The sequence below is a fragment of the Geotrypetes seraphini genome, chromosome 8 (assembly GCF_902459505.1).
Source record: "Geotrypetes seraphini chromosome 8, aGeoSer1.1, whole genome shotgun sequence".
Lineage (NCBI taxonomy): Eukaryota > Metazoa > Chordata > Amphibia > Gymnophiona > Dermophiidae > Geotrypetes > Geotrypetes seraphini.
In genome coordinates this window covers 165405147-165421885 of record NC_047091.1, presented here as the reverse complement: position 1 = coordinate 165421885, position 16739 = coordinate 165405147, and the positions used below count along the sequence as shown (strand labels likewise).

General features: G+C 45.4%; 1 protein-coding gene across 7 annotated transcripts in view; it reads right to left on the bottom strand.

Annotated features, from left to right (window-relative positions):
• The window catches only part of ACACB (acetyl-CoA carboxylase beta), a 272288-nt gene that overhangs the window by 83432 nt on the left and 172117 nt on the right, over positions 1-16739 (bottom strand). For all 7 annotated transcript variants that reach the window (XR_004540311.1, XM_033954376.1, XM_033954378.1 and 4 more), the window contains 2 exons: positions 5553-5609; positions 733-774 (listed from right to left, as the gene is read on the bottom strand). Coding sequence is in view for 6 of the 7 variants with exons in the window: in XM_033954376.1 (XP_033810267.1) it covers positions 733-774; positions 5553-5609 (99 nt within the window). In the remaining variant the exon portion in view is untranslated. The remainder of the gene's footprint in view (positions 1-732; positions 775-5552; positions 5610-16739) is intronic.

The window sequence follows — 16739 nt, the reverse complement described above, 5'->3', positions numbered from 1 at the left end:
TAAAGCAATAAAGCTTGGAAAAATTATGCTAGAGGTCTCTTCCTATCTTGATTTTAGAAAATTGTTAGACTCAACTCTTTGATAGGCTGGTATCTTAATGCTTCATTTTTTCAATCAAGTTCCTTATATTCAACTTGATGTATTTTATCTGTTCTATATATTACTTCTTTCCCTGCCATGCTGGTATTTTCTGCATTATATTGTAAATGCTTTCTGTCTTTATCTGTTTTTAAGTCCATTATTCTAATTTGTATTTTATCTGTATCCCATGTATTAGCTCAACTTGTTGTGAACCGCCTAGAACTTTTTCGGTATGGTGGTATATAAGAATGAAATTATTATTATATATACCATCTTTTTATTTACCCTGAAGAAGCTGCGAGTGAAACAGAGGTGCTCCATAGGAATATATAAGATAAGTACTATAATTTATTACATAATAACACGTACAGTTACATCTGATTATTATAATTATTACTTTTTGGTCTTACTGATACTAGAGAATACAACCATTAAGATGACTGTAGGAGCTGATGGCATAATAATATACATTCAAAAGCATTGTTACATGCATACATTAACTTCTAGTCAGCTGAGCTATAAAATGTAAAATAACTCCAGACAGGACAGCTGAAAGTCTCTTTTTCCTTAAAAAAAAAAAAAAAAAGTTCTCAGTCACAAAAAACCCACTTTAAGAAAATAAAATGAAACAAGAATAGCACATGTCCAAACCTCATCTCTTGCTCTGAATGTAAAGAATTTGGGGAATTCCCTCTGAAAAAGGAAAAAAAAATAAATAAATTATACTACAATCTTAGTATGGATGTATTGCATAATATACAATTTAAGAGATCTTTCCCCAAAATTGAGTTGCATAATTCTCACATAGCAATCAAAATCAAGTATCCCCCTCCCCCCCAAAAAAAGGTTACTTCTGAGAGCAAGATTTTATCACTTGGATAAAATTCACCAGTATCACGTTCCCGTCCTGGCAACATCTGCTTCATGTATCCACCCCAATTATTGATTTAGTTGCGTTTGCTAGGTAGGAGTAACCGACATATGTACGAGTGTCAGCTGAGAACTATCATTCAAAGAAACTAGTTTAAACTGAACAAAACCAGGATTTTTTTAATGCATTTTGGCCTAGTGGCCAAACTCACAATCAAGTTTCTACTGGTGCTGCAATGCTGCCAGCACTCATTTACAAATGCCTATGCTCTTCCCCTCACTCCTCCCAATATTTAACCCCTTCCTCAACAGCTCCATCTTAAATATCAGTGTGATATGATTATCGCTTACAGGTTTCTCAGCAGCGCACTACGAGAGCACTAGGTCCTCTGCTCTCTCTTTCATAGGAGTAACACTGTGGAATAAGTTGACTGGACCACTAAGAGCTCTTGTAGATTTTCAGAAGTTTACGAAACTTCTGAAAACTACACTATTTGTAGAAGCATTTCAATAAATGCTTTTTTCCAGAATTATGACTGTTTCTGTATTGATACACTGTAGAGTGCTGTAAAATATGGCTGATATGAAGGACCTGTTATTTGTATATGTGTTGTATGTTTTTTTTAAATTTTATACAATTGTCTTTTGTAAAACTGCCTAGTTATAGGCAGTTAAAAATCTTTTAAATAAATTAGATCTCTATCAGGGCCTTGTGGCCAAACTCATTTACAATCAAGTTTCTACTGGTGCTGCAATGCTTCCAGCACTCATTTACAAATGCCTATACTCTTCCCCTCACTCCGCCCAATATTTAACCCCTTCCTCAACAGCTCCACCTTAAATATCAGCGTGATGGCTGAATTAGATCTCTATCAGGGGCTACCAATAGTAGCTTCCTTGAGAACCTGGTACAATGTCTAGCACTCTTTATTTATTTATTTAGATTTTTATCCCGTCCTCCCAGTAGCTCAGAACGGTCTACAAGTGAACATACACAATGGAGAGTAATTAGACATATAAGAAGTACCGTATTTTCACGCATATAACGCGCACCCGTATAAAACGCGCACACGGGTATAGCGCGCAGAAACCACGATGATATGTACAAAAACTTTGGTATACCGCGCTCACAGGTATACCGCGCATGCTGCCCGACGCTCCTTTCGCCCGCCCTGACTTTCCGTGCGCTGTCCCGACTCTCCGTTCACCCCCCCTGACTTCCGTGCACTGTCCCCCCTTGAAGGTCTGTCCCCATCCTGAAAGCCTGATGCCCCCCCCCGACGTCCGATACATCCCTCCCCCCGAAGGACCGCCGACTCCCCAACAATATCGGGCCAGGAGGGAGCCCAAATCCTCCTGGCCACGGCGACCCCCTAACCCCACCCCGCACTACATTACGGGCAGGAGGGATCCCAGGCCCTCCTGCCCTCGACGCAAACCCCCCTCCCCCCAACGACCGCCCCCTCCAAGAACCTCCGACCGCCCCCCCAGCCGACCCGCGACCCCCCTGGCGACCCCCACGACCCCCCCACCCCCCTTCCCCTTACCTTTGGTAGTTGGGCCAGAAGGGAGCCCAAACCCTCCTGGCCACGGCGACCCCCTAACCCCACCCCGCACTACATTACGGGCAGGAGGGATCCCAGGCCCTCCTGCCCTCGACGCAAACCCCCCTCCCCCCCAACGACCGCCCCCCCCAAGAACCTCCGACCGCCCCCCCAGCTGACCCGCGACCCCCCTGGCGACCCCCCCACCCCCCTTCCCCGTACCTTTGGTAGTTGGCCGGACAGACGGGAGCCAAACCCGCCTGTCCGGCAGGCAGCCAACGAAGGAATGAGGCCGGATTGGCCCATCCATCCTAAAGCTCCGCCTACTGGTGGGGCCTAAGGCGCGTGGGCCAATCAGAATAGGCCCTGGAGCCTTAGGTCCCACCTGGGGGCGCGGCCTGAGGCACATGGTCGGGTTGGGCCCATGTGCCTCAGGCCGCGCCCCCAGGTGGGACCTAAGGCTCCAGGGCCTATTCTGATTGGCCCACGCGCCTTAGGCCCCACCAGTAGGCGGAGCTTTAGGATGGATGGGCCAATCCGGCCTCATTCCTTCGTTGGCTGCCTGCCGGACAGGCGGGTTTGGCTCCCGTCTGTCCGGCCAACTACCAAAGGTACGGGGAAGGGGGGTGGGGGGGTCGTGGGGGTCGCCAGGGGGATCGCGGGTCGGCTGGGGGGCGGTCGGAGGTTCTTGGGGGGGGCGGTCGTTGGGGGGAGGGGGGTTTGCGTCGAGGGCAGGAGGGCCTGGGATCCCTCCTGCCCGTAATGTAGTGCGGGGTGGGGTTAGGGGGTCGCCGTGGCCAGGAGGGTTTGGGCTCCCTTCTGGCCCAACTACCACAGGTACGGGGAAGGGGGGTGGGGGGGTCGGGGGGGTCGCCAGGGGGGTTGCGGGTCGGCTGGGGGGGCGATCGGAGGTTCTTGGGGGGGGGCGGTCGTTGGAGGGAGGGGGGTTTGCGTCGAGGGCAGGAGGGCCTGGGATCCCTCCTGCCCGTAATGTAGTGCGGGGTGGGGTTAGGGGGTCGCCGTGGCCAGGAGGGTTTGGGCTCCCTTCTGGCCCGATATTGTCGGGAAGTCGGCGGTCCTTCGGGGTGGGGGTGCGAGTGGTCCTGCCGGGGGGGGAGGGGGATGTATCGGACGTCGGGGAGTCAGCCGGGCAAGAGGGCTTGGGCTCCCTCTTGCTCCGATCGTGGATGCGGGTGCGGGTGGGAGCGCGTGCGAGCGGTCGTTCGGGGTGGGGGTGCGAGCGGTCCTGCTGGGGGGGTGAATCGGGCGTCGGGCGGGGTGGGAACTATGTTTTAAAACTTTTGTATACCGCGCTCACGCATATACCGCGCGAGGGGTATGCGCGGTAGGTAAAAACGCGTATAACGCGCGCGTTATATGCGTGAAAATACGGTACAATAGGTTTAAATGTTTGGACATACAAGACTGTGTAGTAATTTAAATACAGGGAGTATACAGCAAATTAAGAGTAGAGTTTAAGAATAAGTAGTTTAGTTTAAGTACAAGTTATTTGAGTTTAGATACAATTTGTCAGAGTATAGACTAAGAGAGGACTATATTGAAATTTAGGGAGAAGATAGACAGGGGAGAGAGGAGAGAGGTGGGCTTAAGGGGGGGGAGTAGACTGAGTGGGTCTTGAAGAGGAGGGACTTTACCATTTTACGGAATGTTAATAATGAGTTCTGTTGTTTGAGTTGAGAGGGGAGTTGGTTCCAGAGATGTGGAATGAAGTGGCTGTAGGATCGTTTGCGGGCAGTTTCTGAGAGGAGGGACTTTCCGGGGGGGGGGGGGGTGCATAGGCGTATCTCCGATTTTGAGCGGAGGGTGCGAGTGGGGGTGTAGGTGGGAAGCTTGGATTTTATGTAGGAGGGGGTGGTGGAGTAAATTCTCTTGTGGGCTATTGCCAGGGCCTTGAAAGCACAGCGCTGGCTAATTGGGAGCCAGTGTTCAGCACGGAGTGCTGGGGAGGTGGGATCATGGTAGTTGAGGTTGTGTAGGAGGCGGATAGCTGCATTTTGGACCTGTTGGAAGCGTTTGAGATTATTTTTGGTTAGTCCATTAAATAGGGAGTTACAGTAATCCATTCTGGAGAGGACATATGCGTAGAGGAGTTGGGCGAGGTCAGGTGTGGAGATGTAGGGTTTGATCCTTTTTAGTTGGCGATTGGTTATTGCACGTCACCACTGTGCGACAGACATCTACCCCTTAGGTAGAAACTCCATCCCTCTAAAGCAAGGGTGGGCAAACACAGTCCTCGAGGGCCACAACCTAGATGGGTTTTCAAGATTTCCATGAGAAATATGCATAATATTTATTTGCATACAATTGGAACAGTGCATGCAAATCAATTTCGTGCACATTCATTGTAAGAATTTAGAAATCCCAACTGGGTTGCGGCCCTCAAGGACCACAGTTATCCAATAGAGAATGACACGGGGACAAATTTTTACCCGCCCCCGCAGGAACTCATTTTCCCGTCCCGTCCCCGTGAGTTAATTTTCCTGTCCCTGCCCAATTCCTAAAAGCTCTGTCCTCATCTACACAAGCCTCAAACACTTTAAAATCATAAGTGCTTGAGGTTTGTGTGGTTAATGCAGACCTTACAGGAACGGGGCAGGGACAGAAACAGCGACAAAACTCACGGGGACGGGACAGGGAAATTGAGTTCCTGCGGGGACGGGGACAAATTTGTCCCCGTGTCATTCTCTATTACCCAACCGTGCTCTAAAGAGTGAAAGCCAGACTCCAGAATTGAAATTCAGATTTTTGACACGACACTGTGCAGCACGCCCATAAAGCAATTAGGCTAACCCCAGTAAGACTCACCTTATAGCTACATTAGGTAAGCTCTCTCTTGAAAACTAGTTTCAGAAACCTTTTCTATAACAAAACTTAAAAATTAAAAGCACCCTAAATAAAGGTCTTCTGCTAAGGTTACGATATGCTAGATTGCCTGCATTGTACTGAAAATGTAAACCAATTGTATTTTACTATTCATTGTACCTTCATCCAAGAGTGTTGAAAATAATACAACTTTCATCAGGTGTTTGTACCAACCTGCTGTGCTATTAGAAACGTGATTCTCCGTAATCCGTGGTCAACCAGAATTGTTTTCTGCATTACAAAATTCAGAAGAAAAAACCCCTTTAATAATTACACTACTAGGATCCTCAAATGTTTCAGATACATGTGATGAAAATTAACATTTTGAGAGTTAAAACACCTATCAAATTTAGCTAATTGTATATTTGGACTGTGCTTGTCAGTTGCTTGTATATAGCATTTACCCAAATAAACTATACATTTTGGGAAACAAATGATAATAATTTACATGCAAAATACCAATAGAAAATGGATGCGTTTCTCACCTTCGCAACAAAACATGGCCTTGGTTTAAGGAGTTAAAATCCTAAATCAGCCCCTGTGAAAGCTAACTAGTGTTCTCTGACGACAACAGAATGAGCAGTGTCACATGTGGGTGATATCATCATATGGGACCATATATGGATAATGTCCTGGCATTGAATACAAAGCCCAGAAAGCTATTGCAGAAAAATGGTAGCACTGCATAAGACAGGGGTGTCGAAATCGGTCCTCGAGGGCCGCAATCCAGTCGGGTTTTCAAGATTTCCCCAATGAATATGCATGAGATCTATGTGCATGCACTGCTTTCAATGCATATTCATTGGGGAAATTCTGAAAACCCGACTGGATTGCGGCCCTCGAGGACCGACTTCGACACCTGTGGCATAAGAGAATGGAAAATGGGATGGAAATTGCTATACTGCCTTTCTGTGGTTACAATCAAAACAGTTTACACGCCTTCACTCATTGTACAGCTACTTTGAAATTTAAGGGGGGGAGAAGAAGAGTAGGTCAATGAGTATAAGGAGAAATTAGGTTCTTACCTGCTAATTTTCTTTCTGTTAGCCTGTAGACTGGTATAGTCCTTATGAATGGGTTATATACCTCACTGCTACCAGCAGGTGGAGACTGAGAACAAACTTGTATATCAGGATAGCTTCCCCTCTTGCAATCCAGTCTGCCGAATAGCCAAGCAGAACCTCGGAGAGACTTCAACTGAAAACAGTAAAATATATTCCAAACAGGAGTATAAAAACAACAAACACTTGTAAACAACTGTTGGAACATGTGTAGAACTAAACCCTGGTATAGAAAATATCCCCACAGCTCACCAGCTAAGCCAGCTGAGCCATAGCCATTGTTCTTAATTCTCCTCGGCCCTAGAAAAATTCTAGAACCCGCAGAAAAAAAACCAAAATCTGCACACGAGCAAAACAAAAATCCGCAATCACCACACAAAGTCAGATAGGGTGGGGGAATATACCAATCTACAGGCTAACAGAAAGAAAATTAGCAGGTAAGAACCTAATTTATCCTTCTGTAGCGCCTGGTAGACTGGTATAGTCCTTACAAATGGGACATACCAAAGCAGTACAAAGCAAGGGTGGGACCCCCAAAGGACCGATACCAGAACACATTCACCAAATACAGCGTCCCGACGTGCTTAAACATCCGCACGGCAGTGTCTGACATAGGAATGCAGAAAAAACCAAACCTTGCACATATCCACTGGAGGCACTACAGAAGATTCAGCCCAAGAAGCTGCCTGACCCCTAGAGGAATGAGCCTTGAGAAATTCTGGAACAGGCTTCTTATTCAGAAGATAAGCGGAAGCAATAATCTCCTTGATCCAGCGCGCAACAGTAGCCATATAAGGACCCGCTAGAAGGGCAAAGAGATGATCTGATTTCCTGATCTCCTGGATCCTCTGCACATAAGAGCGAAGGACCCAACTGACATCCAACTTGCGCAACTGTCTCTGTTCGGAAGAGCCCTCCCGACTACCCAACACCAGGAGGACTACTGCCTGATTGCCATGAAAAGGAGAAACTACCTTTGGCCTCAAGACAACCCGCTCCTAGAAAACTGCAAGAAGGAAGCCCTACAAGAGAAAGTCTGCAGCTCAGAAACACATCTAGCTGAAGTAATGGCCACCAAGAAGACCGCTTTAAGAGTAAGGTCCTTCAAAGAACAATCGCCCTATGGTTCAAAAGGAGGGCGCACTAGAACTGACAGAACCAGATTCAGATCCCAAGATTGAACAGTATCATATGGGAGGCTTGAGCAATTTAGCCGCCTGCAAGAAGCGAATCACATCAGGAATGGCAGTAAAACGCTAACCTTTCAACAACCCACGATAGGCTGACAAGGCCGCAAGCTGAACCCAGAGAGAAGACCAAGTCAGTTCCCTATCCAGGCCATCCTGCAAGAACTCTAAAATGGTAGATAAGGAAGCATGAAAAAAGACCACTCCATGTGCAGCACACCACTCCTCAAATATACGCCAAACCCTCACAAGCCCGAGAGGTGGAAAACCTCCAGGACCCCAAAAGAGTTGAGATCACTATCTGAATACCCCTTCTTACCTAGGTAATCCCTTTCAAGAGTCAAGCTGTAACACAGAAAGGACCCAGATCGAACATTGGAATGGGACCCTGAGTGAGAAGGTCATCCAAGAGAGGCAGAGGAAGAGGATCCGCCACCAGATGCCTCACCAGATACGTGTACCACGGCCGCCTGGGCCAATCCGGAGCCACCAGAACCACAAGGCCCAGATGTCGAACTACGTGGAGAAGAACTCTGCCCACTAATGGCCACGGAGGGAACACATACAACAGCCCCTCCGTTGGCCATGGTTGAACCAGAGCATCTAGGCCCTTGGCCTGACCGTCTCTATGACAAGTGAAGAAGCGGAGTGTTTTGGTGTTGACACTTGTGGCCATCAGGTTCATGAGGGACTGATGCCAAGACTGCACTATCAACTGAAAGGCCACGGGGCTTAGACACCACTCTCCGAGATCTAGCACGTGACGACTTAGGAAGTCCGCTTGAACAATCTCCACTCTGGCTATGCAAGAAGTTAAAATTTCCGGAAAATGAGACTCCACCCAGACCATGAGCAGAGCCACCTGCTGTGCCAAAGTGCTCCTGGTGCCTCCCTAAGGATTGACGTAGGCCACCGCCATGGCATTGTCCAAAAGAACCCTGACTGACTTGCCCATCAGAAAAGACTGGAAGGCTAACAGCACCAGATGGATGGCTCTGGTCTCCAAGACACTGATCGACGAAGAAGCCTCCTCCGTGGATCAGTTGCCTTGAGCTGAGTGACCTAGACACTGAGCTCCCCAACCAAGAAGACTGGCATCCGTGAGCATCACCATGCACTGCGGCTGGTCCAGACTTGCCCCTTATACAAGATGAGAGATCTGGAGCCACCAACAAAGGCTGCACCGAGCCAAGCCTGGAAGCAGAACAGGATGATCTAGACCAGTGTTTTTCAACCTTTTTACACCTATGGACCGGCAGAAATAAAATAATTATTCTGTGGACCAGCATCGGTACGTGGACCGGCGGTTGAAGAACACTGGGCTAAGTTGTGGGCCGGACCCTGCCCATCTCTACCCAATCTCCACCCCAGACCCCGCACCCATAATAGTACTAATTGCACCTTGCACGTCCCATGCCTCATCTGGAAGCCTTCCCTCTGACGTTGCAACGTCAGAGAGAAGGCTTCCGGTTCAGGCGCAGGATGCCCGTAGGAGCCACTGCCCGTGGCTTTGTGCACTGAATCAGTTAGGAAGAGAGAGCTGGCTCGAAGATAACACCGCATAGATCGCACCGTGGACCAGCGGTTGAAGAACATTGTTTTGGGCCTGATGCACGTGCTGGCCCTGTGAACCGGCAGGAAATTTCTGTGGACCGGCACTGGTCCATGGACCGGTGGTTGAAGAACACTGATCTAGACTGTACCTCTGAGACAACCATCTCCGAAGAAGAGCATACTAAAGAGGATGCATGTGGGCCCGTGACCACCTCACTACATCGAGGGAAGCTGCCATCGACCCCAAGACTTGGAGGAAATCCTGCACCCGAAGACACTGGGACAACATAAGCAGGCGAATCTGCCGATTGCAATTTGCTTACCCAGGCCTCCAGAAGGAAGACCTGGAGGTGTTGAACAGCATTCCTAGGTACTCCAGGCGCTGAGATGGAGACGACCGACTCTTGGCAAGGTTGACTACCCATCCCAGTGACTGCAGTAACTCTACCACCCGAGCCGTGAACCGGGTGCTCTCCTGGAACGACTTCGCTTAAATCAACCAGTTGTCCAGGTAGGGATGAACTAGAATGCCCTCTTTTCGCAACGCCACCACAACAACTGTCATCATCTTGGTAAATGTCCGCAGAGCCTTATTAATTATGGATCACTTCACAAAGACAATTGCCTATCAGAGGAAGCTGTATGCTACATGAGAATCCGTGTTTACATCCTTTTAATGTCTATTAAGGACTTATTTGCATAATTATGGACTAATGCTATTTGAAATATCATCGCTGGAAGAAAGATGTTCGGCCGTAGGAAACCCCGATGACGGATGAGCCCCAACGGAAGGATCTTGCTACCGGAGAAGAAACTGGATAAGTGCCTAGACTTACCAGCGAAGACTTCCTGACTGTTGCTACCAAAGACGGGATGACCTTTATGACCTTGAACTTTTACAGCTTTAATTATGGACTTATTAATTTGCACTTTAACTCTTTTATGGACTCATGCAGTTTTAGTACATATATATATTTTCATGTGTTCATAATTATTTCTAACAGCCCTATTGCAAGTTCATGTGTTTTTCTTGATTGTGACTTTATGCATTTTCATCCTGTTTTGACTCCCACAATAGCTCCCTAGTTATTTTCCCCTCCAGTTGGATTCTTTCCATTCCCTTTCTTGCTGCTAAGCTGAGGAGAAGTGCAGTGAAGAAGAAGTGATGAGCCCAGCTGAAGGATGATGACGTAAGATTTGATGTGGTTACCTGGACTTTCACCCCTGGCGTCTGAACCCAGCCGAGTCTGCACCGATCCCAGCTGTTTTAGAAGAGCATGGAAATAATCTAACTTGTTAATTTATCCCGCCATCCCTTTTGGATGTAGTATGCTCATAACAGGATGAAGCCATAAAGAGAGAATATATTAAAATGTATCAGGTTAAATTATGAACCCCTGCAGATGCCTGGTTGCCCGAACTATCCCAAATGTTGAAATAGAGACCCCTACACAGACCCATACACAACATTTTTGATAATCTTGACTTGGCTGATTTTTAATGTACCTCCCTATGAAACACCAGCAGCTGATTTCCCCTCCCACGAGTCACCACCTATCCCCACTACATCAGTAATCTATGCTGATGTTTCCAACACAGCAGTCTAACCCTAAAGGTATAAGTCATTTATTTGAAGCTTAAATGCCCATGTAATTTCTGCTTCGCACAATATCTAAATCATTGACTGCTTAGCCTAGTATTATAAGCAATAAGTACACTGCGACATGTTATACTGCTCTGTCCTCGGTAGCGTAGTAAGGGTGGGCACTTGTCTCTTTCCTTTACCATATGCAGTTCCTAGCACATAGCCCTGGGCCCATAATGTACAGTTTCTGATACAAACTAACTCCTCACCGAATGAACAGGGGTCAAAGCCACCTGGAGGGGCTTTGAAGAGGGGATGAGAGAGAATAAAGCATGGATGCTCTGGATACATCCCTGTAAGTCCTGACATTAGCCAGGTGAAGGGGGATGGGATAAAGACAAAGATCACTTTTCTCTTTACAGAAAAAACTGCCCTCACCCCCTGCAACTGAAATCTACCTTATCTGTCTCTGCAGATGATAGAAACAGTAGATTAACTATGGAAAGATATTTCACCATTAACTGAAGAGCATGCAAAGATGGAGAAATACGCTGTTTTATGAGTTCAATTAGCTACTGTAGAAGTAAAAATAGAGAAAAAGCAACAGGTCCTGAGGCTGTGGGCTAGCTGTGGTTTTACACCAAGGCCCACCCAGCCAGATATCATAAAGAGATAAACAGACCATGGTCAGAAGACAGAATTCTCAGAAGAAAGAATTCATAAGAAAAATCATCTAATAGAAAGTATCAGAGATGTTTAAAGTTGGGAGGGGGGCTTGTGCTCGGAAATACTAATATGGTGGGGAAACAGGCATTTCGGGGAAAAGGTAGGTTTTACGGAAAACAGAGTGGACATATAACATGACGTAGATGAGAATAGCCAATAAATGAATGTAGTTAGGCAGTAATGCATAAGTAAATAGCCAATAAGGATGTATCATGTGATATAGACCAACGTGGTGTTGGCCACTAAGAAATGTATAAAAACCAGGCCTATAGAAGGGAGAGGTCAGAACAGACATCAGAGGACCTCTAGGCCTAGAGGTCACCTTCTGTTACGCTATATACTAAATGATTTATTCCTGTAAGCTGTTATTGATTGGATAAATAAATATATACTTATTGAAACCAGTATATAGCGTTCGAGGTCTCATTACCGAGGTAGGCCTGGACAGCTGCCTACATCAAGACCAAAGGGAAATGCACAGAAGTGATAGTGTTGCCCCACGATCACAAAGCACAGGAAGCGTCACCTGAGGTCACAGAAATTAAAGAGGAGGTTCCTACCGAAACTGGACCGCCAAAATCTGAGCTCCTGCGGCCTGCCGCAACTGAAAAGCCTGGGACTTTCCTGATTTTGAGGCCGAAGAACCGACTAACGCGAAAAGAGAATCCCTAGCCGCTCCGGCGGTAAGGGAATCCTTTTCACCCTGACCGGCGGTGGCTGGGGAACCCTCCTTGTGGGCATTGGGGGAAGCTGGGCTTCCCTGTGATCCGAAGCCAACTCACGAGGTACATGTGACGGGGTGCCCTGGCCACCGGCAACTGCTGCCAATGAGACTCCACCACCGCTCCGGCCTGCACAACGCTTGCACAGGCCGGCTGTGAGTACCTCTCGTCTGGAGCTCAATGAGCACTTTTTCCCTTTAAAAGTGTTCATTGTGCTGAAAACCGCATTAGCTGAAAGAAAAAAGTGCCGGTTAGATGAGAACAACAATAAAAACAGCAGTTTTAAAGGGAAATGAACCCTTTAGACCGGCACACCTCAGGATTTTTTTTTTTTAACTTATTCAGAACAGACTACACGGCTCTCAAAGCTGGAAGCCTCTCTTACTTATATAATTCCACTGGAGTTCCGTTCCTTCCCTAACCATGTAAACCGTGTCGAGCTCCATCTGCGGAGATGATGCGGTATATAAATCCAAGATTTAGTTTAGTTTAGTTTAGTCAGGCTGCCGGCTGAGGCAACTCTATAAAAATTTGGGGAGGTGGGGGAAGGGACCCAGCACAAGACCCGCCAAGTTTAACATCCCCAAGGTTGGAAGGATCCCCAAACGGGATCCATCCAAGCTCCGTCCGGCACAAAAAAGGAACCCAGGAGTCCAAAACAAATTCCAACAATACTAAGAGGAGAGCCAAATTAGTCTTACCACCTGCCAATGGAGACTGAGGAAGACTGGATTGCTAGGGGGAAGCTATCCTGATATACAAGTTTGTTCTCAGTCTCCACCTGCTGGTAGCAGTGAGGTATATAACCCATTCGTAAGGACTATACCAGTCTACCAGGCGATACAGAATTCATGTTTTTTTTTTCAAATGCCTGAAACTTAAGATCTAAGTCAGAGATCGTATATAACTGAACTCAAATTTATGGGGTTGGTGTTTAGTCTATGCTGCAGTGCCACCAAGAGCCCAGATCTAGAGCTCCCGTGTGCAGGGATCCCAGAATTGGGTCTCTTGAATCCAGAGTAAACCACCTCACCCAGTAACTCCAGGTCTGGGGAACATTACTGGTACTGCCCCATAGACTACACATTAGCTCCATAAATGTGGGTTAATTTTATTCCACCTCAAAAGCAGGAGTTGGATTCCCAAAACTATAATACAGTAGACTCTCAGGTTAACTGGCTCCCATGGAGATTGATAGATGCTGGATAAATGTATTTTATTTATTTATTTTTAAGTATTTATAGACCACTTATAGACTAAGTGATTCACATTCAGGTACTCAAAAGTATTTCTCCCTATCTGTCCCGGTGGGCTCACAATCTGACTAATGTACCTGGGGCAATGGAGTGTTAGTTACTTGTCCAGGGTCATAAGGAGTAGGCTGGGCTTGAATCTACAACCTCAGGTTGCCGAGGATGTAGACCTAACCACTAGGCCACTCTTCCACTCTGGTTGCTTGAGAGTTAATATTAAAAATAGACCTGACTAGTATTATACCCCATATTATACCCACCATAAACTGTTCCAAACAAACTATCGGACATGTGGTAGGCAAAGTATGAGCGTACTCAGGTATGGCAAGCCAAATTTATACTTAAATTACTAACAAAAATTAATTTAATTTTCATTTTTATTTAAAGTATTACAGTAATTTTTAGATTTTTATTTTTTTTTTTTTTACTGGTTGCTTGAGAGTTCTGGTTGCTGCCTCAGGCCCTTTTTTTGTTTTTTTTATATCTTCCCACAGCTCACCCAGCTGTATCAAGAGAGGAGACCCCACTGGCTCTCTAAACTGTAGTCTGTGCCTAACAGGTGGCCAGGTGTACAGTTGAGGCTCCTCTAAAGCAAAGACATAAGGGTAGGTGGGGGAAATGGGGGGGAGGGACATGACCCTTTCAAGTGTGCTCCCCGAGGTCAGTACAACTCCCCAAGAGGGTCTCCCAAGCTCTGTCCAGACAGCAAAAAGGGACAAGAGAGATTCACTAATCAGATCCACCAGGCCCTAATAAACCTCAGCACAGACTGCACAAGCTTACCACTCCACCTGCTGGAGACTGAGAACAGACTGATTGTAGACGGGACGACTGCACAGCCCACTTGTACTGCAACCAAAAGTCAATGTCTCAGTCTCCACTTGCTAGCACAGGAGCATAAGCCCATCCAGTCTGTGCCGGTCTGGAGGGACGATAAAGAATTGATTTTATTTTCATTTTTATTTAAAGTATTACAGTATTTCTTTCTTTGTTTTTTTCTGGTTGCTTGAGGACCAGTTAATACAGAGAGTCTACTGTACTGGGTTTCCAAATTCCAAAAGAGAGAGGAAGTCTGCCCAGGGGCACCCCCAATCATTCATTACCTGGATTAATAAAGGGGTGGAAATAATTACATGACTGAAAGTAGGTTAGTAATAATAATAATAATTTTATTTTGTATACCGCCATATCCAAAAAGTTCTAGGCGGTTCACAACAATTAATCGTAGTACAAACAATGCAAATCATTGAAATTCAACAAGTTATATGCATACAATATAGGAAAAGTACATATATGCCATATAAAAAGGGTGCAAATGATCTTAAAAAGAATAAAAAGTTATAATGATAAAATATGTTAAGAACCCAGCCTGTTAAATAATTGAGTTTTTAATCTGCTTTCTAAAATCAAGATAAGAAGAGGCATCCAGCACAATTTTGGCAAGCCATGAATTCAGTTTGGCCGCCTGAAAAGAAAAGGTTCTTTCAAAGAACCTTTTATAATGACCTAGTTTTAATGATGGAAAAGCAAACATGCGTATTCTTCGAGAGCTCTTATTATTATAACTCAAAGTAAAGTGAGGGTTGAGATAACCCGGTACACAAAAAAGAATCCAACAAGTTGCCAGTATATTCCATATACTGCTGTTTGTTTCAATACCTTATTTATCACGGACCCCTGAGGAAGGCGTGTTGTTCGAAACATGGACCATGTCGGGTTCCTCGGTTGGTAATAAGGTTTTATACCACTAATGTTGTAATAAACAGTGCATGCATCTTGTACATTATCTGCAGTTTTTGTTTTGTTTTCTGAGATAACCCGGTAACATACCAAATACTGTTTTGTACAGATGCATGAGAACTTAAACAAAACTCTGGATTCCAATGGCAGCCAGTGTAGCTTTTGATAGAAGGGGGTAACATGTTCCCATTTCTTCAGGCCAAAAATAAAACGGCCGGCCGTATTCTGAACCATCCTCAATTTCCTGATAATTTTCTTAAAGGTGCCCAGACATATGATGTTGCAATAATCAAGAATACTCAGAATGGAAGACTGTACTAACAGACGAAAGGAGGCATCATAGATGGGTTGAAGGTGTTAGTGGGGAGGTGGTCAGTCCTGGGCCCAAATCCCAGCCTTCAGTTTCTTTAATTCAAAGGTTACTAGCGTGAATTAGGCTCAACTTTCATTCACTTAAGCTCAATGCATAAGCAAAGTTAAAGACTTTACTACCATTTTTCGATTCTCTTCTGATTGAGCCAAAATGTGCACTAAGTTCAGTTTACCTTTTGATTCACACTTTTGTGCACATTTTCTTATCAGCGTAATTTTATTTTTAACTCATCATGTATTTGCATACTATTTCAGTTTCAAGTTTTATTAAAATTTTGATGTATCGCAATATCATAAATTCAAAGCGATTTACAATTAAAAACAGGGTCTTAGTTATTAACACCACCACATACACGAACATTACAGACTTATACATAAGAGAAGCATAGTAAAGAAAACACGAAAGGAGACTGCGTGGGGATATGATCGAGACCTTCAAAATACTGAAAGGAATCGACAAAATAGAGCAGAGAAGATTATTTACATTGTCCAATTTGACACGGACAAGAGGACATAAAATGAAGCTAAGGGGGGGCAAGTTCAGGACTAATATCAGGAAGTTCTGCTTCACACAGAGAGTATTTGACATCTGGAATACTCTCCCAGGGGAGATTATGACGGAATCGACAGTCCTAGGCTTCAAGGGCAAACTAGATGCATATCTCCTTGAGAGAGGCATATAAAGATATGGTTGGATATAGGGTAAGCCAGGTGTATACCTGGCAGGGCCTCCGCGTGTGCGGATCACCGGACTAGATGGACCGAAGGTCTGATCCGGAGATGGCGCTTCTTATGTTCTTATGTTACGAAAGGTAAGTCCAATGGGAGGGTAAGAATTTTAAAAGTATAATAAAAAGTAAAAGAAAATTAAGATTTTTTTTAAAAAAATTTCTCAAGATCGCAGACAAAGGAAATGCAAGTTTCTGCAATGAACGGGGTCAAAAGAGAATCTGACGATTATGCCTCAAAGGCATCCTTATACAACCAGTATTTTAACAGTCCTTTAAATTTACTTAGTGATTTACTTGCTGCATCGTGAGAAATTTTCAAGCGCAAGTCTAAAAAAAAAAAAAAAAGCATGCTACATTTTAGCACTTTTTACAACTGTTTTATTATATCAACCACTGTTTCCTGAAAATTGTGAACACCTCTAGGAAAACA